The sequence below is a fragment of the Nannobrachium achirus genome (assembly GCF_963921795.1).
Source record: "Nannobrachium achirus genome assembly, chromosome: 19".
NCBI lineage: Eukaryota > Metazoa > Chordata > Actinopteri > Myctophiformes > Myctophidae > Nannobrachium > Nannobrachium achirus.
This window is the reverse complement of record NC_137826.1, coordinates 10,399,408-10,425,039: the sequence shown is the minus strand read 5'-3', so window position 1 is coordinate 10,425,039 and position 25,632 is coordinate 10,399,408. Positions and strand designations below refer to the sequence as shown.

General features: G+C 42.1%; 1 protein-coding gene across 1 annotated transcript; it reads right to left on the bottom strand.

The window, feature by feature from the left end:
• Nucleotides 1–1,915: 1,915 nt before the first annotated feature.
• Nucleotides 1,916–24,146, bottom strand: uspl1 (ubiquitin specific peptidase like 1). Its single transcript, XM_080749793.1, has 9 exons — nucleotides 24,034–24,146; nucleotides 21,366–21,546; nucleotides 19,039–19,161; nucleotides 17,949–18,924; nucleotides 14,599–14,709; nucleotides 11,785–11,914; nucleotides 8,026–8,151; nucleotides 5,992–6,152; nucleotides 1,916–5,256 (listed from the first exon to the last, which is right to left on the bottom strand). Exons 2-9 carry the CDS (start codon nucleotides 21,513–21,515, stop codon nucleotides 3,203–3,205), a joined length of 3,831 nt encoding a protein of 1,276 aa, XP_080605919.1. The 5' UTR covers nucleotides 21,516–21,546; nucleotides 24,034–24,146; the 3' UTR covers nucleotides 1,916–3,202.
• Nucleotides 24,147–25,632: the final 1,486 nt, after the last annotated feature.

Below are 25,632 nucleotides of genomic sequence, written 5' to 3'. Positions count from 1 at the left end.
CGGACTTAAGAAATTACACAACAAGAAACGTCATGTTTGGCGAACTACCAACTTAAATTATTTAACCCATATTTCCCCCTGTCTTCATACGCCTCCCATATGGTCTAGCGGTTAGGATTCCTGGTTTTCACCCAGGCGGCCCGGGTTCGACTCCCGGTATGGGAACACTCGTTTTAGTTAGTCATAAATACATACACCTCCTGTATTTAATCCGCAAACAACACACACACGTTACCCGTTTAGAAGTCATTATAGACATTTTTATTGAAAAGCGGTTCTTATGAGGCATTAGGTTAAAACTAAACATTGCCGTTCCCGAAAGTTAACACTAGGTGGCGTATTAACATTACATAGCAATCTGCGGAAAAGGCTCACTTTCAGTTTTCACTATTCAGCATGCAGGTTGTTTAGGTTTAAATGTTTTACTCATTCGTTGTTAGTAACAATATTTTTTTTTAACTAAACAGATCATATTATGGGTAACAACTTGTTACCACAAACATAATATAGGGTATCTGTTTAGTTAAAAAAAAAAAAAAGAACTTAAAATTAATTGGAGTAGGCTAGCACACCAACTTGGCAGATCTTATTTCATTTGACTGTTCTGGGAATATCAAACCCATTGCAACGATCGTGGTTAAATCCCTGCATAAGTATTGTAGATAGTAATGTGCAGAGACTCATGAAAGGTGGGACGGGGGTCTTCAGCTGTAGCCTGTATATGGCGCAAAGTCGAACGATTGGTCAGTCTGCACGTCGAAGCACCACCCGTAGCCTACGTCAGTTTAAAAGCAAAACCACCTAGTGTCAGGTTTTCCCAAGCAATTCTTATATTATGCTCGTTGTCCTGTTACATTTATGATTGTGTAGTCAAGCAAATCAACCGAAATCCTATGCAAATATGCACAGGTAGGCCTATTTGCATTATTCTACTCTGCAGCAGGCAGCTCCGAGTAGCCTAGTTTAAATTCTGTTTCTTTTTGGGATTATTTCTTCTATACATGCTTGCATACTATTTTAGCGCTAATCCGTATGCTATTTTAGTGTATGCCTACTTGTTAGGCTACTTACCCTCTATTAGTTTAAGCCAATATCAGGCAGATTTGAAGTGGCAATCTTCTGTACTTCGAGCAACTTAGATATCAACAATAGTGCAGCAGTCAACATCATAACACGTTTCTTAAGTCGTTTGTTTTTGTTTTCAAGTTCTTGACTTCTCTCCGCGCAAGCTGAACTGCTTTCGACTACATGGGAGAAATTTGGCTCATTGGCTGTGTGGTTAACTGCCAATTAACTGGCTACCAACCAAATAAATAAATAAAACAGACTGTGACTCAACATTTCTTCTTACACAGATTTAAATCACTTTGCTGAAATGACACTAATCTCAACAAGCCTAAAACAAGAAAACAGACTTCCATGGAAGTTCCATGATATATGCCGGACACCCAATGCAAATGAGCGGGTAGCAAACATTTTAATTTGAACTGGTATTAAAGAGAATATGCATAATGTTGGTATAATCATATTAAGGTAGTCTGGTGGCTAGACTGTTCTACAACTTGGAAATCACCTGTCCAAGTTTTCTTATGCAAGAAATCTAACTCTACCTGCTGTTTGATAGTACTGCAGACAGTGCTTGATATTATGTACAAGACATTTCTTTAACTATATTTAAAGACAGCTCCACTGCTTTGTCAGTCCCTGTCTATGCCAATGTTCAATGTCAGGTTAGTTGTGAAATCCATTGAGAAAACACTGTCCATTCTTCTCCAATTTCATAGGATAGTGTAGGGAAGTAGGTAGTGCTGTCGTTTGGATTTATAATATTTCTGAATATATATTTCCCACTGGAAAAAGGAAAGAATCCAATGCACATTAATCAGAATCTTTGCAAAACTTTATGTTTCAGCTTTGCAAAACTTTGTTCCATTGTGGCAAATACATTATTTACATATTACATTTACACACATGAAAATATAACAATAACTAATTTATTCTTCAGAATTTCCAACAAAAAAAAAGTCTACAAAGGAAACAAACACTATTTAACAAACACAATGCCTTTTCATAATGCATCCATGAAAGATTGGCATATGCAAAGTGCATACGTACATTAGTACTCAGATTGTCCAAACCAATAAATACAGTACTTAGGGAAACTGCTTCTATCCAGTGGTCTTCTGTTCAGTAATACATAGCCTATGCCATCTCTAACAATGAAGATGCTACCTTATGATTCTGATGGATTTCATCAGTCCAACTAAACACTAGCATTAACATGATGAGAACTGTTCCTCTCAAATGATTTTGAGACCGTAGGGACAATACAAAAAATCCACTTGAAGAGCATTTTTAAGAGGTAGTGTAAGGTCAGACTTTAACCCATTCAGGCCTAGAATGATTGAATGCTTTAACAAGTGAAAAATAGCAGATATACAAGCTCACAGCGCGGCAGGGTTAGGGTTAGAGTGCCGCGCTGCGAGCTTGTAGATCTGCTATTTTTGAAAAAGTCGTGAAAATGTATGCAAATCTTTGAAAATATGTATTTTTAAAGCGAACGTTTGTAACTCAAATTTTGCTTCTGGGTGGTCCCTGGAACTAAATGTTTTGAGATGCAGGTCCGTGGCCAAATACATATCATTTTGGGGGTCCTTCACATGAAAAGGTTTGAGAACCACTGACATAGTAGTCTCTCAAGAACAGACTAACTGAGCTCCAGTCAAGTGAAAAGGACCTTTTCTTTGACGATGGCTGGCCAGATTGCTGACATAGAAACATAGATTTTTCAAAAAACCTTAGAAGGATTCAAAAGACACTTATAGAATCGGGTCAAAATTAAAATTTTCACGTTTTTTCAAAAATAGCAGATCTACAAGCTTGCAGCGCGGCACTCGGTGCCGCGCTGTGAGCTTGTATATCTGCTATTCTTTTATATTTAAAGCATAAAATATTGCGTCATAATGTGTTCAGGCCCAACATGAACCCTCGAGTCCCCTAGTGGTGAGCATTCAGCCGTAATATCCAATCTACAAGCTCAACGTGTCGCAATACATTGTGAGCTTACAGATCGCAGATTTGGTGTAGAGCGGGGGAAAGGAGCGCGCCTAGTTATAAATATGGCTTAAGTGGTTATGTGTGTGAAATGTTAGTTACATAGTACTGTAAGTTTGACAAAGAAAGAAACAGTTTCCCACTGGGCTTAAAAGTTAAACAGGTCCAGCTCGCTAAGCACTTCTGTCTCAATTCCAGCCGGCTGCTGAGCGGCCACCCTCAGCATAAACTCGTCAAGTAGGTTGTCATCGTTTGTTGGCATGTAGCCATCCAGTGTAGGCAGCTCCGTTAGGCCATTGTTTCTTTTCTGAGTCGCCATGTTTAGCTGAGATACTGCACCACCAGTAATCCTTCCAGGTTGCAAGTAATCACCTCCTTCCTGGGTGCCGGTTATCAGGAAGTCTGTGCTGTCTGGCGACAGGTTGCTAGCTGTTGTGGCTGGCGACAAGAGATCCGCGAAGAATTCATCATAAGTGGAGCCTTCGTAGGTACTTGAAGAGACGGTCTGCGGCGAGCTTAGGTCTGTACTGTCTGGTCTGGGAACTGCCCCGTGGTTGCCCAACATCTGGTTCAACTTCGCCAGCTTCTTCTTCTTTGCCTTTAACTTCTTGAGGAGCTTGTACCGGAGGAGGTCAGTGTCTCCGATGCTAGAAGGGGTCTTTACGGAGTGGCTATTGAGTTTCTCAGGGGACATTATCTTAGGGACTTCCATTGCTACCGGGGGAGGTGGTGATGCCTTGAACGCCGGCAGTGTGTTCAAGACCGGGGAATTCTGGTAGGCAGGGGGTTGAAAGGTGGACGGGCCATTCTTAGGAGCCATGAAAGAGTGTGTCTCGGGGACATGTGGGGTGTGAGGGGTAGGGACAGTGGAATCAGTAGTACCCTTTGTGCAGAACGAACCGTACATCGCAGCTGCCTTCACTGGTAGGTCCTCTATGTCCACTTTCTTGAGCTGGCTTTTGGGGGGTCCCACCGGGGCCGGTTGCTTTCTCACTGGGTTGGGTGTGGAGTGGTTGAGGACAGGTGGCGGCTTCCTTTGTACGATTGGGTTAGCCGGAGGTTTCTGAGGTTGGTTGAGTTTGTTATAGGAAGGGTGCACAGTGGCGAGTGGGTGCCTGCTAAGCAGGTATGACCAGCGGGCATTGTGGTCAAGTGGGGAAGCCAGCTCAGGACTTTTTTGTGGGGAGGACTGGGGCGATAACACAGGAGAGGCTGGGTCAGTTGTTTCAACAGGTGGTTCAGCCTTTTTGGCTGTACGTCCAGCCTGGACTCTGCCCCTACCTCTGCCCCGACCTCTGCCTCTACCTCTCCCGCTCATGGATGCAGTTGCAAACGCAGGATCGATGGATAAGTTATCATCCGTCTCGGGTTCAGTTTCTACTGGGTTGGGCAGGAGGTCACTGGCAGAGTCAGGACTTTTTCGTGGGGAGGACTGTGGCGTCAACACAGGAGAGGTTTGGTCAGTTGTTTCAACAGGTGGTGCGGCTTCTGCGAGAGCGGTTGGGGACACAGCCTTTTTGGCTGTACGTCCAGCCTGGACTCTGCCCCTACCTCTGCCCCGACCTCTGCCTCTACCTCTCCCGCTCATGGATGCAGTTGCAAACGCAGGATCGATGGATAAGTTATCATCCACCTCGGGTTCAGTTTCTTCTGGGTTGGGCAGGAGCTCACTGGCAGAGTCCTGAGGCATCGGGCAGGAGGTGTCTGGAGATGGAGAAGCTTTTTCATCCTTATTCCCAACAGCACTGGCATCGGGAGGTGGTTTGTCATCATCCAGAGGTTTCCCATTCATGTCTACTTTGACTTCGACCAGTGTGAGCGTGACAATGTCGCTGTGGGTGAGGCCTTCGAAAGTGTCGAGCAGAGTCGTGGAACCTATAGATGCATCTGCTGCAGCCGTAGTGTCCATGGCGTCGTCACCAGGTACCGTTAGAGCGCTGACAATTTCAGTGTCATTGTGCGCCGCAAAGATGGACTGGTCTGGTGACTGGGTGAGTTCTTCATCTGCCCCCATGTCGCTCAGACTGCGGCCGATCTCCTTTCTCGACAGCGAGGGTTCCGCAGATGGAGAGCAAACGGGGAGAGCATCCGTGTTTGTTTCACTCTCCCAGAAGATGATGTGGATGTCCTGAGGAGGGACAGGCAGCTCTGCATGGGCAACACAGCGCGGATGCTTCAAGTCATCAAACTCAAGCCAGGATCCTGTGTAGAGCAGATGTGCAAAATGACATTGTTACGCAAAATAAGTGGTGTAACTAAGTACATTTACTCAACTTAAGTACACTTTTGAGGTATGTGTATTTTACTTTAGTGTTTCCAATTTCCAATACTTTTACTTCTACTCCACTACATCTCAGATCCGAATATTGTACTTTTACTCCACTAGAATTATTTGAAAATGCTAGTTACTAGTTACTTTGCAGGTATATTATAAAACATACATAAACCACTTTAGCCCTATTTGACAATAGGCGATCTACAAGCTCACAACGCGTCGCATCACGCTTGTAGATCTGCTATTTTAGAACATTTTGTACTTTCATACTTTTACTCAAGTACATTTTGAATTCTGGACTTTTACTTGTAACGGAGGATGTCTACTTTGCAGTATTGATACTTTTACTTAAGTACAAAATGTGAGTACTTTTTCCACCACTGCACAAAATACACAGCAAGTGAAAAACATTTTCAACAAGCACCAGATCCAGAAGGAGCTTAACAGATCTGGTTGTCACGGATAAAAGTTGTGGTTTGTGTTCAGAACATTGATTAACAATTCATTAGATCTAATGCACATAAGGGGTTGTACAAAGTGTTGCCCCTTTCCCACATGGAATCCATTACATTGCTGGGGGACATTGCTGGTGGAAAAAATAAAACAATAGCCAGCAGAGCTGTCATTCAGGTGAGTATGTGTGTTCTGTGTTTTATACCAACCATCAGATTGACGGATCCAGGTGACAAAATGCTTGAGCTCCTGATCATACTGAATGACAGTGGTGACTGCATAACGTTTCTCCTGGTGGTTGAAGGAGTAGATTCCAACGTTGTTGTCAGGCAGCCCCTCCACAAAGTGCAGTGCAAATACTGGAGGCACACTGGAGAGAGAGACACCACGCACACGCACACACACACACACACACACACACGCGCGCGCGCATGATTAATCAATTTGTAGAGATGTGCTATAAGTTTATAAATTGCTGTTCTGAAAAGATCCCTGGCCTGCAAATTAACTTGCATGTAACCCTTGCCTGCACATTAACTCTTATGTAAAGAGAAATGGGCTTGGATGGTATAAAAGGTAGTATGGCATACCAGGGTATTTATATACATCCCAAAGGTATGATTTTCAATCTGGTCAAAAATACAGACGGTCCCGTTTCTGTTAAGCTGATGCAGAGATGCTGTATTGAGGTGACGCAATTATGAACTTAGCCAAAAGAGGTAGAGAATAAATCATTGGCTGCTCATTTCTACTGTATAGGTCTTCCTAGCCAATACATTTAATAAGAATTGGAGCCACCATTGCCACACACATCAACTCCGCCCAGCCTACTGACGTGTTGGTGTCCGCCACAGCAACAAGCAGCATTGGGCCCTCCAGTAAGATATGTTGGATCTATGGAAGAAGGGAGCTTATATCCTTTCCTTCCTAAGTAATTTACTTCCTAAGTAAATGATGGACACAGCATAGCAGCATTACAGGCTAGACTCATACATGCTACAATGACTTCCATCTCCACCAGCCCAGCGTTTACATTTTATTTGACACAAATGCTGTCATATATTGTATACCCCGGTGAAATGTCAGGAACCACAAGCCTCGTGGTGATGTTCACAAACGAGCTGTGAGAACAGCACAAGGGCTGTTCAGGTCCTTGCTGCTTTTGATGCTCTATTAACCAAATATGTAACTTTTATAACGGTATGAAATTGCCAACAAGCAAGTGCACACCATACAGCTACAGACATGTTGCTGTGACAGCAGCTGGTGTTGTGGTCCCCAAATAGAGCAAGATTACAGATTAAGAAAGAAAGTGAAGATTGTAAGCTTTCATACATTCAAACTTATTTGAACGTTGGTACACCTAAAATCAATTAGCAGAGGAAATCCGACTCAAAGCTCCCCTGATAGCCCGGCAATGGGGTGGGAACAAGAGCAGGTTAACCCATTTAGGCCTAGAATTAGAAGGATTCAAAAGACACTTATAGAATCGGGTCAAAATTCTAATGTTCACGACTTTTCAAAAATAGCAGATCTACAAGCTCGCAGCGCGGCACCGAGTGCCGCGCTGTGAGCTTGTATATCTGCTATTTTTCAATAGTTAAAGCATAAAATAATGATACACAAAATGTGTACCCGTTCTAAATGGGTTAACTCCACTCCCAACTAGACAACCATCCTTTTCTGTAATGATCTTCAGGAAACAAGCATGGCTAACATGTTTAAATTGCTTTGAGGCTAAATAAATTGAGACAATAATGCAAATAATATTTCAAAACGAGGTTGATTAATTATTCAGTGAGAAAATAAATAATCAACCTGTATGAATGAGGCACCACTACATGAATTGTAAGTCAATATTCTGTATGCATTTTCACATTGTTTATTCTTCACACTCCCGGTGTGTAAGGACCTTAATTTTGAGACAGTGGTCAGTGAAATTCATCACTTAAAACCCTGTATACTTTGTGGAGCGGGGTCCCCCAGGGGTTGATTACTTGGTCCCCTCCTTTCATCCCCCTCTACAACGCAGAAAGTAGCCAATCTACATGCACACACGACACATTGCAACACGTTGTGAGCTTGCAGATTGGATCATTTCGGTGAACGTTCACCTATTTTGGCTGAATAGTCACCCATTATGACAAGGCCAGAACAGAGATGCTGTGGTTAAAGGCCAGCGTAGAATAACAGCTTTATCTTTGTATATAATAGATACATAATAGAAATATTGTGCAACTCACCCCTCCAGCACCATAACCCTCTTCTGACAGCTCTTTGAGCATGTGTTGCATGGGGCCAGATGAGCAGCGTTCAGTGGGTGCCAATCGGGGACAACATTTGTGAAGGTTGGAAGAGGCATTGTGACCCTGAAAGGACAGCAAGTGAAGAAATATGTTGTTGTTACTGGGCAGAAATTTGTGGTAGATTAACGCCCTACTTCATGGGTCTTCGACGTTTTCAGGCCAAGGACCCCTTAGTTGAGAGAGAGATGAATCATAGATTCATTGTTTGACAGCACAATCAGTGTATTTTGTGTTTTCAGATAATTAACCACTTGAAGCGTCAAAATACCTAATAAACTTGAACTTTCACTCTGTACTTAGTCTACTCTTTTTCCCCTCTACACCAAAGCTCTTTGCCGAAAATAGCCGATCTACAAGCTCACAACGCCTCGCGCTGCGAGGCGTTGTGAGCTTGAAGATCTGCTATTTTTGGCTGAAGTTCTCAGAATATGGACACTAGTGTTCAAGTTGTTAATATAAAAAGGATTGGAAGATTTGGAGGACCCCCTGTAGTAACTCTGAGGACCCCCTGTTGAAGACGCCTGCTCTACTTGATCATACTGCAGCAGCGCCACACAAAAGTATCAAAAGCACATCTACAAGCTCGAAACACAGGGTGGAAGAGACCCGTATTGAGCTCATCGATCTGCTACTTTTGCTGGTTTTGGATTTGAATCCTGAAGAGTAAAGGTTTTGGACGTATGAGGTTTCCACCCAACACACCTCCTACAATTTGATCAAGAATGCAAGCGATGTCACAGCATATTAATTACTTGTCGCTTGTTTTAAAACGGTAACAAAATGTATTGTCATTACTTTGAAGCGATTTAACACAACTCCATGCATTTGCTACAGCAGCCTCAAACAAGCAACAACAAAAATATTACATTAGTAAGTTAAGAAATGCCTATTATGATACGGATTAAGAAGTGAAATACAACCATAATATCGATAGTCAGTGTTACAACATAAATTATGAACAATCAACATATACATAGAATAAAGGAATTATTCATCCACTCGGCTACAAGTACACAAAGCTGCTGCCTTAAGATATCACAGAAATGGGATTTTAAATTAGATTTAAAAAGGGGGACACCCTTTTAAATCTCATTTAAAATCCCATTTTTGTGCTGGCCAACTTGAGGTCCTCAGGCAGGCTGTTCCAGAGAATTTAACACACGCAATAACGTGTGCTCATACTTCCAAACTTGGAAAGCCTCTTGGAAACACCTTGGTTCACAAGCTATGTTACATTTGGGAACGTCTACCTATATGAGAGACACATTTTTCATTTGAGATACAAGTCTTATCTTTTATATGATGCTGTCCAATTGGAGGGGTGGCATTTACTGGCCCCCTCTACATTCCATTTATTCGCAATGCTTTTTTTTCCTATCTTTTTCTTGGCTGTCATCTCAGAATAGATATCTGCATCTCCATCACTTGACTCCAGTTCTGCTTCGGAATCCAATCAGCCTCTCTTATTTCTGTAGATCTCAAATCACCTGCCATTGAAGCACCTTCTCCATCTGTCTCTCCCAAGTCTCGTTCTCTCTCCCCTCGTTTCTCCCTTTGCTGTCTGTCTACCGTTACAATCGGACAAAAACTATATATTTATACTGAGCAGGGATTGACACTAACGGTTGCCCGACAGCCCGGGGCAGGCAAATAAAATGGTTGGGCAGGTGAAGTTCCTACTGGGTTGCCCGACCGGGCAGTAACAAAATATGAGATCTGTGTCTTTAGCCTACTTGAACGGGAGAGGCAAGTGAGGTAGAACATGACCTGTACTTGCTCGACAGGTAAGTGCCTCTGAGATCTTCGTGTCAACCCCTGTACTGGCACTAGATTAGGAATTATAACAATGGAGGAGGATTAACTATGATCTCGTTTTCTTGTGGCATATTTAAGTAAAGTAAAAACTGCAACAAGCTGATTCTAGCTGTCTTGGCTACTTGATTAACGAGTAAAACGGATCTAGAACAACACTAGCTTCACAATCGAGCTGACAGGCTCTTTTGTTCAAATGTAACATGTCGACTGTCAAACTTCAATTCTTTCAGCAATTTGTCTCACCTGTCTGCCAGACACAGTCAGCGCTTATTTTTTTCCCCCTCTTTGACACAAGTGGGTGGAGGGTTGTAGACTTCACTACGATCCATCTGTGCACAATCTGCCCTTAGCTAAGAGGACTAAAACAAACCATTTCCGAGTTCCTAACAGCATGGTGCACGAGGGAGTGAGGCTAGCGTAGCAACCAATTGTACGCCATATGTTCTTTAGTCAAGATTTGTGTAATTAATGGAGTGAGCCGGTGCTGTGCACTGTTTGTGTCAAGATGTATTTAGTAGTATTTAGTGTTCTGACATTTTATTCGCAAACTGTTCATCCGATTGCCTTCACACAGGTGTACTGCTGAAGACACAAGGAAGTAAATGTTGTGTGAAGTCTACTGAATGAGCTGCCTGCTCCAATCCACTAGTGGCTGACAATTTTTCGTTGGTACTGTTCGTTACTATTGTTAACCACTTATGGCCTATAAAATTTGACACAGGACTAATCATTCTACAAAATAACATACCTATGCCTAATGACATGCCCAATATAGTGACACCAGGATGAAAGTGATAACGACAGCAAAGCTTTCAAAGCCTCAAAACTAAATGAAGCATGCAAATTAGGAGTGGTTTAAAGGAAGGGTAAGTGATTGTCTTTGATCAAAATAAAAGTGTTAAATAGCTATATATTCTTATTGTACTCATTGTTATAGAGTGTTTGTTCAATAACAGGAGTCTCCATGTCTCTCCTACTCTTTATTAACACATTGGGTGCCCACGTGGTGTCTACGCGTCAATCTCTTTGATCTTTACGAGTGCCCAACGACGCGTTTGACGCGTTGTACAGTAAACTATACTGTACTGTAGCTACTGCACTTGGCTACCGCGGTGATGAAACAACTCCATTTCCCAACATGCAGCGCGCAATTACGTCACCCGGACGTGCTGTGTGGCTCGTTGACTTCCTGTTTACCGGCTGCACAAAAGTGCTGTTTTCTCCGGATTCCCTTCCTTTTTTCATTTTTTCTCAAAACGGCAGCCTCTTCTACATGCCGTAACACAAACACTGTGGCTTAGAAATGATAAAAAACGGTCCTGACTGAAAGAAAAGATTTTCGCGAAATAAACAGGACATACTCGGATTACATTTACTCGGATTACTTTTCTCGCCAGTACTCTCGCCGGTAGGTAAAATGACGCGTTGCCATGGGCACCAGCAAATTAGACGTCAGAGATCACGTGGGCATCCGATGTATTAAACAGAAAATGCATTTTCAGGTATTCAATCCGGCTAGAGAACTCAGTCAGGAATCTCAGGATACAGATTAAACAAGTGAAATTGGAAGTGATGACACAGAGAACTGAGCAGACAAAATTGGAACAGGAACTCTATACAAATGAAGCTGATAATGGCTACTCTCTCCTGATTGGCTGACATTTTGTCACCTACCTGAAAATGTATTTTCTGTTTACTAAAGAGCTGGAGAGACATCCTCCTGTTACTGAACAAACACTCCATAGCAATGATTACTATCAACACTCCATAGCAATGATTACTATCAACACTCCATAGCAATGATTACTATCAGAATATAGTGCTTTAACCTTTTTGTTTTAACACAAAAACATCCCTACCTTTAACTTTGTTGTTACTTACCTTTGCGTCGAGGACATTTTACAACCACTGCATTCAAACTCCCAGCGAAAGGCCACCTGGAAAAGAGGCTCTGCCCAAGAGTCGGCTGTGAGGAGGAGGGGAAGGGCAAACACCGGCATTTCCGGGTCACCTGAGAAATACATTGTTATGGAGTTAAAGCATGATTGGATAAAGCAATAACATGCAATGCTCAGGTACAACCTTTACAACTTGGTGTATAGGGAAGTCTTATACCCTATTGTTGACCAAGTATATTCATCTATACTTTGTACTTCCCTTTTTTCTCTACACACAAAGTCTCTTTGACAAAAATAGCAATCTTCAAGCTCATGACATTTACATTCACCTTTCCTATAGTATTTTCAATGAATGTTCGTTGTTCACCTATTATGAATGAGCTCAGAATAGGGAAGCCATGGTTCATGCAATCTTAATCACATTAATTCATCTTGAATATGGATTAAACAATACAACCAAAATAGTTGTGTGTATGTGTGTGTGTGTGTGTGTGTGTGTGTGCTCATAATAGTCGTTTCATCATAGGGTTGTGACAGTGTGACCATGACATTGTGAATTGACAATCGCAGATTGCAGATGCCTCTGTTGTTATAGAGTGTTTGTTCAATAACAGGAGTCTCCATGTCTCTCCTACTCTTTATTAACCCATTTAGGCCTAGAATTATTGACTGCTTTAACCAGTGAAAAATAGCAGATATACAAGCTCACAGCGCGGCACCGAGTGCCGCGCTGCGAGCTTGTAGATCTGCTATTTTTGAAAAAGTCGTGAAAATGTGTGCAAATCTTTGAATATGTATTTTCAAAGCGAACGTTTGTAACTCAAATTTTGCTTCTGGGGGGTCCCTGGAACTAGATATTTTGAGATGGGGGTCCGTGGCCAAATACATATCATTTTGGGGGTCCTTCACATGAAAAATTATGAGAACCACTGACATAGTAGTCTCTCGAGAACAGACTAACTGAGCTCCAGTTAAGTGAAAAGGACCTTTTCTTTGACGATGGCTGGCCAGATTGCTGACATAGAAACATAGGTTTTTTCCAAATATCTTAGAAGGATTCAAAAGACACTTATAGAATCGGGTCAAAATTCTAATTTTCACGATTTTTCAAAAATAGCAGATCTACAAGCTCGCAGCGCGGCACTCGGTGCCGCGCTGTGAGCTTGTAGATCTGCTATTTTTTCATATTTAAAGCATAAAATATTGCGTCATAATGGGTTAACAGTATCCAGCCTTTTCCATTCCATGCAGCAGCATGTTTATTTGAAAGGTTTTGGAAAATTGAGAAAGCCCTGCCTCCAATAATGGATGGCTGGAGTGAGCCTTTGGCCAACCGTAGCTAGCCATGTCCACCTCGATTCCATATTATGTGTTGATTTGAGATACGTAGAGCAGGGGTCTTAAACAGGGGGTGCTGGAACCCTAGGGGGTCCCCAGTTACTAGAGGGGGTCCGCCAAATCTTTGTGACAGCATAATTATTTTAAATGAACAACTGTAACCCTCACATCCCTATTCTGAGAACTTTAGCCAAAAATAGCAGATCTACAAACTCTCAACGCCTCGCAGCGCGAGGCGTCGAGAGCTTGTAGATCGGCTATATTTGGCAAATAGGTTTGGTGGAGAGGTTAAAAAAAGAGCAGATCAAATTGACTAAGTATTGACGGTTCAAGTGGTTAAATGTCAGAAAAAACTGATGACAGTGCTGTCAAACAAGTCTATGAATCTATGAAAATCTGCAACACAATTTTATACAATATGTAGTGGGGGTCCCTGCTTCATCTCTCTCTCTCAACTAAGGGGTCCCTTGGCCTGAAAACGTTGAAGACCCCCGACGTAGAGTATGTGTATCTTTGAGCGGTGCTAACCGCTCCTGTCCCACAAAGCTGGGCATTGGCCAAGCTTCGTGGGACGTTTAAATCAACTTGTTAAAAGACACCGCTCACTCCATAGTGTGACGTTTTATTGCGACCGTTAGGTCGCAGTTTAGTATCAAAACCTCCACCGGCCGTCCGTCCGCCGGTCGGTCACACGTCACACCTTTGTTTGTGTACGGTGTGATGTCATACTGATGTCAGCAGTGTGATGTCATACTGATGTCAGCAGCTATGTCTCTATATATGGAGTTATATGTTGTTCATGTCCAAATATGGGGCTTGTGAGGTCAGACTTAGTGAGATTCGTCGGTTATCTCCATATATGGAGGGAGAACCAGCTTATGAGCCGATGAGTTGTGTCAGAGTCGAGATCCTGCTTGCATCTAATCTGTCGGTAGATAATGCCGGTCTTATATAAGGGTCATTTGTGTACGGTCTGATGTCATACTGATGTCAGCAGTGTGATGTCATACTGATGTCAGCAGCTATGTCTCTATATATGGAGTTATATGTTGTTCGTGTCCAAATATGGGGCTTGTAATAATACTGTCCAAATGGAGTGTTTACCTGCCGCTTCCCCCGTCTCTCCATTCTTACTGCTTTTTTCTGTCTATTTCTTGGCCGTCTTCTCAGAAATAATATCTGCGTCTCAATCACTTGACTCCAGTTCTGCTTCTCAATCCAATTATCTTTCCATCTTATTTCTGTAAATCTTCAATCAGCTGCCCTTCATGAACCTTCTCCATCTCTCTCACACGTCTCCTTCCTTCTTTCTCTCCTCATCTCTTCCTAAGCTCGCTGTAATTAGTTTATTGTATTTCAGACTTTTTAATACTTTTTAAGGCCTTAATGTGGGTCAAACTGATTTATTTTTCAAGGCTACTAAATAACCCTGGTTTGCAGTTTAAGTGAATTAGCTTACCGAGTTGACAATGTAGCTTGGGCTGCAGCAGTTGGAACATGGACAGCCTGAGCCGTTGCAAGTCCGAGTTAACCTTTTGAAGTACCCCGTTTGGAACCCTCACAACACCATCTGAAACACAGAAATTGGTTAATGTGATCATTTCTCAGCGCTTCACACATGACTTAGTCTAAAAAGATAGTCGTTTTCCACACCATATTGAAGTAAATGAATTCATGAATACTTCAGCACACAGGCGTGGTAAACAAACCCTAAGGGAGCAGAGAAGAGGATACAGCACAGAACGACATTCCGATTCGGAACCTCAGGTATTAATCAGATATTTGGAAATGTCTGTGCAGCCTTATAATTGTAATGATTGTAAACTTGAAAGTGTGCAGGATAGGGCTGTTAACATTCCTCAGAAATTAAATGTGAATATTGGGTCTTAAAGATTGGCCAAACAATATTGAATATATTTTTATTATTATTAGATATTATCTATATAGATATATATTATAGATGTTTTCCCCCATAAGAAAATGACTCTTATTGTAAAAACATAACAGCAGAAGAGGGACAGAACGGTTCTGAGAATGCCTTATAACCATTCCAGTTGCATTTCCATTTGCAGTTTGCTTCCATTTGTTATAGACAGCAGAGCAGAGCATTCCATGAATGTTTTACCACACTGAGATGATTATAATCGTCATAAATACCTTTTAATAGACTGAGAAATTAAATTTAAATGATTTGAAACATGCCCATTACTAGATTTTCAGCATGGTTTCCAAGCCATGTTCAATCATTCATGGCCAAAGCGCGGTGCCTGTGGGAGGATACCTACCTGCATCATGTACGTTTTCATTGATTGGTTTTAACCCATTTAGGGTGAACACATTATGACGCAATATTTTATGCTTTAAATATAAAAAAAATAGCAGATATACAAGCTCACAGCGCGGCACCGAGTGCCGCGCTGCGAGCTTGTAGATCTGCTATTTTTGAAAAATCGTGAAAATCAGAATTTTGACCCGATTCTATAAGTGTCTTTTGAATCCTTCTAAGATTTTGGGAAAAAAACCTATGTTTCTATGTCAGCAATCTGGCCAGCCATCGTCAAAGAAAAAGTCCTTTTCACTTCAACTGGAGCTCAGTTAGTCTGTTCTTGAGAGACTACTATGTCAGTGGTGCTCAAACCTTTTCATGTGAAGGACCCCCAAACTGATATTTATTTGGCCACGGACCCCCCATCTCAAAATATCTAGTTCCAGGGACCCCCCAGAAGCAAAATTTGAGTTACAAACGTTCGCTTTGAAAATACATATACTCAAAGATTTGCACACATTTTCACGACTTTTTCAAAAATAGCAGATCTACAAGCTCGCAGCGCGGCACTCGGTGCCGCGCTGTGAGCTTGTATATCTGCTATTCTTTGATAGTTAAAGCATAAAATATTGCGTCATAATGTGTTCAGGCCTAAATGGTTTTAGGCCTTGCAGTAGGAAAGAAGCACTAACTATCTGTGAGTCAACACTAAAGGCTGCTCCAAATGCATGACTGAATATTTACCTAACCCCAACCCTAACCCTGTTGCAGACAGCTGAGGAGAGATACCAATATAATTCTAAAATCCAGAACTATTCATAGGAGTCTAGTGTCACCTATTGACACTCAGTTGCATTTTGTCATGCAATCACTCAGCTGATTATAGGCTATTCAGGTAACACGCTCAAGTTCTCACCAGAAATGGTTTTGTGTGTGAATACAGATGTGGATCAGCGCTAAACAAAGCTTCTCCATTCCAACGTCAAACTACTAGTAGTGATCTGGTCGGGGCATATTTACATTCTAATCGTCAATGCTATATAAGCCAGAGTCAGCCAGTCAGGCCAATTCCTGACCCTACTGTGCTTCGTCTTTTGACACGTGTTTACCGCAGTGGCAAAAATGTTGACATGGACCTCATTCTATTACCTTTTGACCAAACTCTAATCAAGTGTTTAAATTCATAGTGCCAAATGACCGGAAACTAGGACTATCGCGATTATGGAATTTCACTTGACAATTGTCATACAAATGGCTTTTTGGAACCGAGACAATCATTTTAAGATACCTTACATAGAAAGCTTGACCTGACAATGGTCAAAACAATGTCGGTCTGTTAAAAAGGTGAAGGTTATGGTCACCTCAGTGTGTATTCATTGAAGTCCTGCTCCGCTGTCCATCTACGCACGGTATAACACTCTGGAATTGGACCAAATGTAGAAAGAAGTTTGTGCGGAAAATATATTCCTGCATTGATTTCACTACTGCCTATTTTTTAAAAGCTGGAGGCAGACTGAAACAAGCCTGAAGCTAAATTACAACGAAAGCTCCAGGGAGTTAAATTAACATTATCAGGGGATCTTTGTCTTCACATTAAAGTAATTCATCATTTTTCACAAGCGATTTGCATAAAACAACAGTACAAACAAGGCCTGTGGTTATTACAAATTGCTCAGCATCCCCACATTATGGTAGAATTGGTCCGCTACAATCACGGATCAATACACAATTCCTTCTCCACAAATTGCAACCTCTTCTGAAATGGATAGCCAGTACTGGATAGCCAGTACTGTGATTAGATGCGGTGTATTTCAGATATCCAGTGGTCTCTCCTCACTGGGAAGTGAGGAGGCAGCAGTGACAAGACTACACAGAATGTGTGGACACATTTTTGAGAATTGGCATAACGACTAAATTGGGAGAAAACAATACATTGAAAATTGAAAATCTCGCAAGTTCACAAGTAAACACGTTGCATCGTGACAGGTTGTGATCTTAGAGATCATTGGTTCTCAACCTGTGGGTCGGGACCAGGGGGGGATTTGGCCAATTAAACATTGGCCAAACTGTCAAATATTAGAGGCAGAAAATGTGAAAATAGCAAATCTACATTGCTCACAACAAATAGAACCGTGTTATTCAAAATGTAATGCTCGTCAGGGTGGGGGGGGGGGGGCAGTTAAAATATGATTATGTTGGGGGTCGTGGCCTGAAAAGGTTGAGGACCACTGTTATAAATTAGATCACCATTTTCATTATTATTGATATTGTTGGAACATTTCGGGGGAGATTTCTGCAGGTGATATGTCTAAATTTCAATACAGCAATGCATTGAAAACAAAATGTACTTTGTATAATCTGTACTTCTGAAGAAAAAAAAAAGAAAAAAAACAATTACTCCTGTACTTTAACTCAAGTATAAATTGAATGAGTAACTTCCACTTGTAGCAGAGTAATATGTATCTATACTTTGACTCTATCACTGGGGTCGAGTACTTAAATTGCCCACTATAGGTTACAACAGAGTTGTAACCTATACTCACCTGCACAAGTCTGCTGGTGGGCTTGGATCACTTCACAAGCCTGATCATATGTCTCCATCAGCTGCCAGATAGGTGACTGCTGGGGCCCTTCTTTGGGCTTGGAATTCCTCAGTGTCTTACTGTTTACCAGAGCAACCAGCAGGGTGTCCAGCCAACAAAGTTTGTCCGCATTTCTCCAGAAAAGCTGAGGTGGGACAGGTACAAGGTCCTGTGGAAATACAGTGTCTGTCTGTTTCTTTGGGTGAATCCTGCTCTTGCCTTGGGACAAATCGCCTGGGCAAGCCTTCATGTTCACGTCCCCCTTCAGTGTGGCCATTACATTAATCTCCATAGCCCTTAGGTCCAGCTCAGTCTTAACAGGCTGCTTCTTGTACTGTGGCGATGGAACCATGGTCGTTCCCTCCTCTGTTGGCAAAGCACACAGGCTGGGGTCTGGATCGCTGGACATGCATGCTGACCTTGGCGGGCTCATTATTATGTCACTCACTGCTCCATCCTCCGCCCCCGGGGCGTCCAGTGGCTTTAGGGGAGACATAGGGGGCCTGCCCTTCTCTGTAGTTAAGGAGTTGCCTGATGAACAGTGCTGAGGCCGATCTATCGTTGGCATATCCTCCCGCACAGCAGAACTAGGATCCAAGCGGGTGGGCACTTGGATATCACTTCTTCTCTCACCTTCCTCGGTGAGACCCAAGGTCTTCAGTGGGGTAAGATCGCCATCATCTTCTTCAACCTCCGTCTCGGACGCAGGGTGCTTCTGGCCATTACGAAGTGCAAGCTCCGAGCATTCAGCTTTGCCGACATGTTGGTCAGCAATACTTTGTGGCACAGGACCGCCATCTGTGCTTGATCGCAGACGTTTCAGCTCATTAGTTTCCGATGCTTCGGTTTGTTTTCTTTTGAACACAGACTGGTGATTTGCAGGCACCAGGCTGGCCAAGATATCCTCTAAAGGCCGGCTGACGAGAGGGAAGAGGCACTGCAAGACCCAGAGAGGAAACACTGAAGTTACACAGGATACACGTGAATGAAAACTAGCATTTCAAGATATGTGTGTGTGGACATCAGTCATCACAAGTTCACAACAACTCACCTGTGGATTTGTGCAGAGGGTGATAGTGTCTTGTAAGTTGATGTGATATGAGCGCAAAGGATAGTTCAAGCCTTTGGCAGCACACCAAGGACACTGCTCTAGTGAAGCAGCCCTTTCCTGGACCTTTGTAAACATAACAAAGAAATATAAATGAAACAGGTTATTATTCAAAATATGATTGACTTCTTAAGTAACATTATTAACAGTATTAGTGGACATGTTATTACTACAAACTGTGTTCATTAGTTTAGGATAGGGATATTATCGTATTATACAAAATACATCATTATACGCAATCGCATTTCTTCATTAGTCCCATTGGCGTGACTTAACTGCAGGTAATTCAAAGATAGAGGCACAGTAACAGTTTGAGAGTTCATAATCATGTAAATGATAAAACCTTTGCAGAAGGCCTCATACAACTCCTAGAGCCACCCCAAGAGGAAGGAACTGCTGCTTCCATCCTCTTCTTTTTCTGTTACAACTGCCATTTCTCCACACATTAAAGTGTTCAAAAGTATTCAGACATTTAAGTGAACAAACTATATATAAACATAACATCAATTAATTTATATGGCTTTTTACAGACAGAATTATGTGATACTCTCATATAGAGAAAAGGCATTCAAAAGTGGCAAAACCCTGGTTAAAATGCTGCAAATAGCAATCATTTGTTTGTTTAAATTACAGATTTTTGTTGTTGGTCAGTCTGCTGCCAGACATACATAGAGGCAATTGTACAAAGTACAAACCTGTTAAAGCTATAGGCAGTGGTACACAATACACATTTTGGGTAGGGATGTTAATCGACGCATTATTGGCGAATCGACGCGTCGCGGCCGAAAATCGACGCGTCGATCGACTTTTTTCACACGCTAAGCAGCAGCTGAGAGGAGAGCACAACGGCGCATTACAAGCAACACAACGTATGCAGCTGCACCCATCAGAACTTGCATCAAAGCCCTAATAATAATTATAATAAATAATTGCTCTTCCTTGCGTTAGCATGGAGTCTGTTCTTTAGAGACTAGAAGCGGAGTTACAAAGTCCATGGAACGTAGTGGGGGCGCTCAGGCTAGCGCACCCCAGGCTAGTGTATCAAATGTGGAGCAGTGTCTGACTCGCTTTCTCCCCGACCGAGTCAACGGGTGTGTCGCATTAACGTGTATTTTGCAATCATCGCACACGACGGCGACGCTGCCATTAACAAGCGAGCTTTCGTGTCAAGCATGCATGCAGAGGCAGGAGGTAAACAAAAGCATCCAGTCCGGTACAGTCAGGCAAGTCAGCGCGCACTGCTATGACGCGCACATCAGCCCGGTCCAGCAGTGTTTCTCAACCAGTAGTCCGTAGACCTGACTAGCGCCGCATGCACACACACACACACACACACACACACACACACACACACACACACACACACACACACACACACACACACACACACACACACACACACACACACACACACACACACACACACACACAAAACATTAACGCTTATAACGTTTTTGAACGATTAAAACCTTTTTTGGGGGAAAAACTTTTGAAAAATAAAAAAATATATATATTTTTCGACTCGTACTTTTTGAGTCGCGGTGAGCGTGAGTCGATCGACGCGTCGATTTTCGATTTTTTTTCACATCCCTAATTTTGGGCAGAGGCATATTTGACAAAACTGAACACCATGCAGTGGCATAGCAGAGTATCATCAGAATGAATATAAATTATTATGCACAAGTTCAACACATTAACTAATTTACTACCATATCCCGAGTTTCCAAAGTTATTCCCGTTGTTCCAGGCCGCCACACCCGAGTTTCCCGAGCTATTAGATTAATTCGATTTTATTCAGAAAAATCAAAAATCGGATCGCCGAAATTGGGTTCCTCGGTGCTCCAAAAACAGTGCTTCCGGTTCGGGGCCAGAAACGGACAGGGATATGCTTTTTTGGGGGGGCGACCACGTTAAAAGGTAAGAAAATCGCGGCGGTCAACCTCGAAAGTCAGCCGTTTTTTAATGGCAGTAAATTAGTTAACAGTCCATGTGCCAGCTCCAGTACACTTTTTCCTTCCAGTACAGTATCAACACATGCTGCTCAGTGCATGTTCAGCATCACTGCAATCACAGTAATGTAAATGTCCAACCTAAAATTAAACCTTTCGCCTTTTGAAACCAAAGATTTCCATTGTTGTTTAATTTGGGCTCATACTGTTAATTTAACAGCATTTTATTTTTCTTTCCAAACCTAAACAAGCTTTGCACAGAGGACAGCATAGAGAGGGAGATGAGCAATGAGTTCAACTGACTTTTCCCAAATACCCCACCAGCGGCTGGGCCAAAGCAGCCCCCAAACCAGTGTCTTCAGTCATGTGGGCCAAAGCAGCCCCCAAACCAGTGTCTTCATCAGTCATTGGCAAAACGCGGCTTATCTTCTGGTCTGAGACAGTCCGATGCCATTCACTAAACAATACCATGTCACAGCAACCTGTCTCATCTCCAGAACAGCTGAGGAGAGAATAAAACATCAGGAATGTTACTCACTGCATTGAAATATATATATGGTACAACATAAAAATAGTAGACCTAAAATTTAAAGGAGTCCTCAGTTGCCTGTCCTTTTTCCCTCTACACTAAATCTCTCCCGGTGAAAATAGCAATGTACACAAGCTCAATGTGTCATGTTGCGACACGCAACACAACAGCTTGTAAATCTGCTATTTTAGCTAAATGTTTGCCCCTCAACAGGGACATTTTTAATGAGAAAACCAAGGTGGAGTAGTGCAAGTGAGTTATTCTGTAACATGGGCATTAATACTTTTCACGCACTTATGAGAAACTTGATGTACAGATTTATGAGTCGTTTGGATGAGTCTCAAAACTCCATTATCAAACTGCTGGCTAACCCCTGCCTAAGTGCTACACGGTATCAGTCTCCGTTCTGGAAACACTGGTATGAGTGTCTCTTGTTGTAGCTGTTTTATGTACCGGTATTTGTATGTATTTTAGTGTTTTTTATGTGTTTTTTTTAATGTGTTTCTATGTTTTTATTGGACCTTGAAGTCTACTCAAATAAAGTTGATGATGATGATGATGATGAGGATGATGATGATGACACTTGAATACCAGAAGAGTCGCTGGAAAGAAACTCGCCTGGGCTGATGGTTTATGCATTTTGATTGATTGATTGATTGATTGAGGTATTTATTATACGTTTTGGATAGGAAAAGGTACAGTTTCATGACAGTACAGTTCACTGACACAATGTCAACTAAAAAGAAACTCGGGTAAGGCAAGGCTTATTTGTCATTTTCCATTGAGATCCTTAATACCCTCAGATAGGTGTAAACTATGCCTAAACAGTTAAACCCAACCTTATTCCTAACTTTAACCTCAGTAAAACAGTTCCAAAACCCTATTCCTAATCTTAACCTCAGAAAGATATCCATAATCCTAAAGTTACTTATTTCTAACCTTATTCTCAGTAAAAACTAATACAATAAAAATCTCTGCAAGTTTCTTTCTGGCGACTTTACCGGTTACCGGGACACTTGGGTTCATGTGGTTAAATGTGATGGGGTGCGTTTTGAGCTTATATTTATTTTTGCCTATATATGTGTTTATTCATTTGTATACTGTATATGTTTGCCCATGATGCCATGATGACCCAAAATAGGGATGCAAGGTTTAAGGTTTAAGGTTAATACAGAACCCTAGTAGTACTGACTGAGTGTAATATGAGTATAATATGCATGAGTGAGATCTCCTGCCCCTGTTGGGGTCTGCTCATTGTTCCGCTGGTCCATTGTTCCGACAAGTTAGTTACTCGTCATGGTTACTGAGGTTAGGTTTAGTGTCGACATACCGGCCCGTCAGCATATTGATGCGGACCCGCCCTGTCAGGTGGGGTCCTATAAGTCAGTGGTTCTCAAAGTGGGGTCCAGGGACCATAAGAAGTGGGGTAGTTCTATAATAAGGAACCACTGTTGGTCCTCATCAAATTATTGGCTTAGGAAAACATTCATGAATTCAAGTCCCCATGGGATGAGTAATCGATAGGGGGAAAATGTTGTTAACTATCCCTTTAATACAGAATCACAATCGTGTCCATAACCACTACCACTAACCACACAACCACTATCCATCCATATTTTATACGTTGGCTATTCAAATATAGCATACCGTTTGTGTGATGCACTGCAAGCACATAGAATACCAACCAAGTTGGACAATAAGGATCAAAGCGAGACATAAGTTATGAGACACATAAGTTATGTGTCTCACTTTGATCCTTTGGTATAAGCTAACTTGGTATTCCACGACGTGCTTGCAGTGCATCACACATACGGTATATGATATATTTGAATAGTAATAATGTGACATAACATGCCATGTATCAGTGCAATAAATAAGAGGTATTCCTGGAAGAGGTTTATCTATCTCACCCTCGTATAAGTATGTGCACTTAGAATGGCGTGACACGTGACATTCTCCAAATGGTGCTACCAGTACACATAAAAACATTTTAAACAAGTTAAATAAGGCCTTTTAGCAGCAATAATAAGTAATATGCTTAACAAGTGCATCATGTGAGCAGGCTAACAGTAAAAAGTGTGAAACATTTCTAAAATCGACTCGTTTGTGTGGCAACCACCAACACCATGTACAAAAAACGTTATCATACCGACAGGTATGGCCAGGGTATGTTGCTGTTATAAGCTGCAATTTGCATTTATTTCACCAAGCAAGGCATTTTAACAGGGAACTTTAAAAAGTTAACTTTCAAGCTAATGTTAACATGATTATGTCAACTCAACCACGAATTGGTTCAGAGTCTGAACTAGTCTGAATCTATGGTCTGAATGAACTACAGGCGTTAGCAGGTTAGCTTAGCTAGCTGGCCACTGACATTAGCAAACGTTCAAGCAGAGCAGACAACAACCACATGCGGTTTATGCCCAGCGTGTTCACCAAACAACGAAATAAAATACATACCAATGTCATATTAAACAACGACTTCGTTTGCAGATGAGAACAGCTTCAATAATCCTCAGTTTATTCCAGACAAGTCGAACAGCGTGTTTCCATGTGCGCCTTTTTACTCTGTCGTTATTGAAACGCTCCGTTTCCGCTTACCGGCACGTGTGCACCAGTCCTTTCCTTCCCCCCCGTGTCACCAAACATGCGTTCCGTTCCGTAGCCCACAGACTCAGCGGCGTCAGTTCAGAATAATCTAAGGTATGGCAACATGACTGGTGTCTTGCACGCGCGCCCCCTTAGCAACAGGCACGATTACAGTACATTTTATTATTTTCCCCTGTAGCCAAGGTATGGCAGCTGCCATAGCTTGCCATACCCAATTGACGCCTCTGCACAGACTCCGGTCGTTTCACTCGTGTACATTTTATGACAGGGGTCTTCAACGTTTTCAGGCCAAGGACCCCTAGTTGAGATATAGATGAAGCAGGGACCCCCACAACATGTTCATAGATGTCATAGTTTCATTGTTTGACAGCACAATCATCAGTGTATCTGTGTTTTCAGACATTTAACCACTTGAACCGTCAATTAATAAACTTGACCTTTCACTCTGTACTTAGTCTGCTTTACAGGTAGATCTGCTATTTTTGTCTTAAGTTTTCAGAGTAGGGACACATATAAAAGAGGAGAAAAAAGTTTCTATCATAGGTCTACAAAGATTTGGAGGACCCCCCGCAGTAACTCTGGGGACCCCCGGACCACTGTTTTAGGAAATGTCACTGCTAGACTTGACTGAGTCATGTTCAAAAACAAGTGAATGTTTTAGTTTAAAACGTTGTCGAGTTTGACGGAAAATCACATTTCTACCACTTTTTCTAGTCACGTGTTCAAATACTGGATTGTGATTGGCTTAAAACAGTAGTAAATGAGGCCACAATAGCCGGAATGTGTGAAATGCCCGGATGTACATGCAAATGAGGCACATTTCCGAGATCAATACGCGATGAACGCATCCGGGGACTTCAGGAGGGAGTCGGAACCCATGGTCGGAACACCTTTCCCCCCACCAACAAATGACGGTCGCAGCCGTCCTATGTTTACTAACAACGTGCGTACTATCGTCGCCGATTTATTTGGATCCAATGCAATCCGCCAACTTTAAAGCCCCTTTTCTCTGAACCTATGCCTTTCTGGAAGCGAACAGCCTCTATTTACGGCCGGAACGGTGCTTTTAACTGACGTTAGCTTAGCTGTAAGCTAGACATCTGTCTCAGCAGCGACCGAGTATTTCCCGGTGAATCTGTGCGCAAAGGTGGGGGCTTGGGAGTGTGCACCACTGACTATTGCGGATGATGATGAGGTTATAGTATAGCTTAGCTTTTATGTATTGAAAATGAGAGGCACTCTTGCCGATTTAGTAAGAGACTCGTCTCCAATTGCAAGATATTTAAAAGTTATTTGGGGCCATGATGATGATGATGATATCCTTTTCTTCCCACAACTAAGGATTTTATATTGTCTGTGTTATTGTTTACAACCACTGAACCACAATTATTCACGTGTGGCAAGATTCACTCGTTTTTAGTAGGCTATATAGTGTAGGCTTAGAAGAAG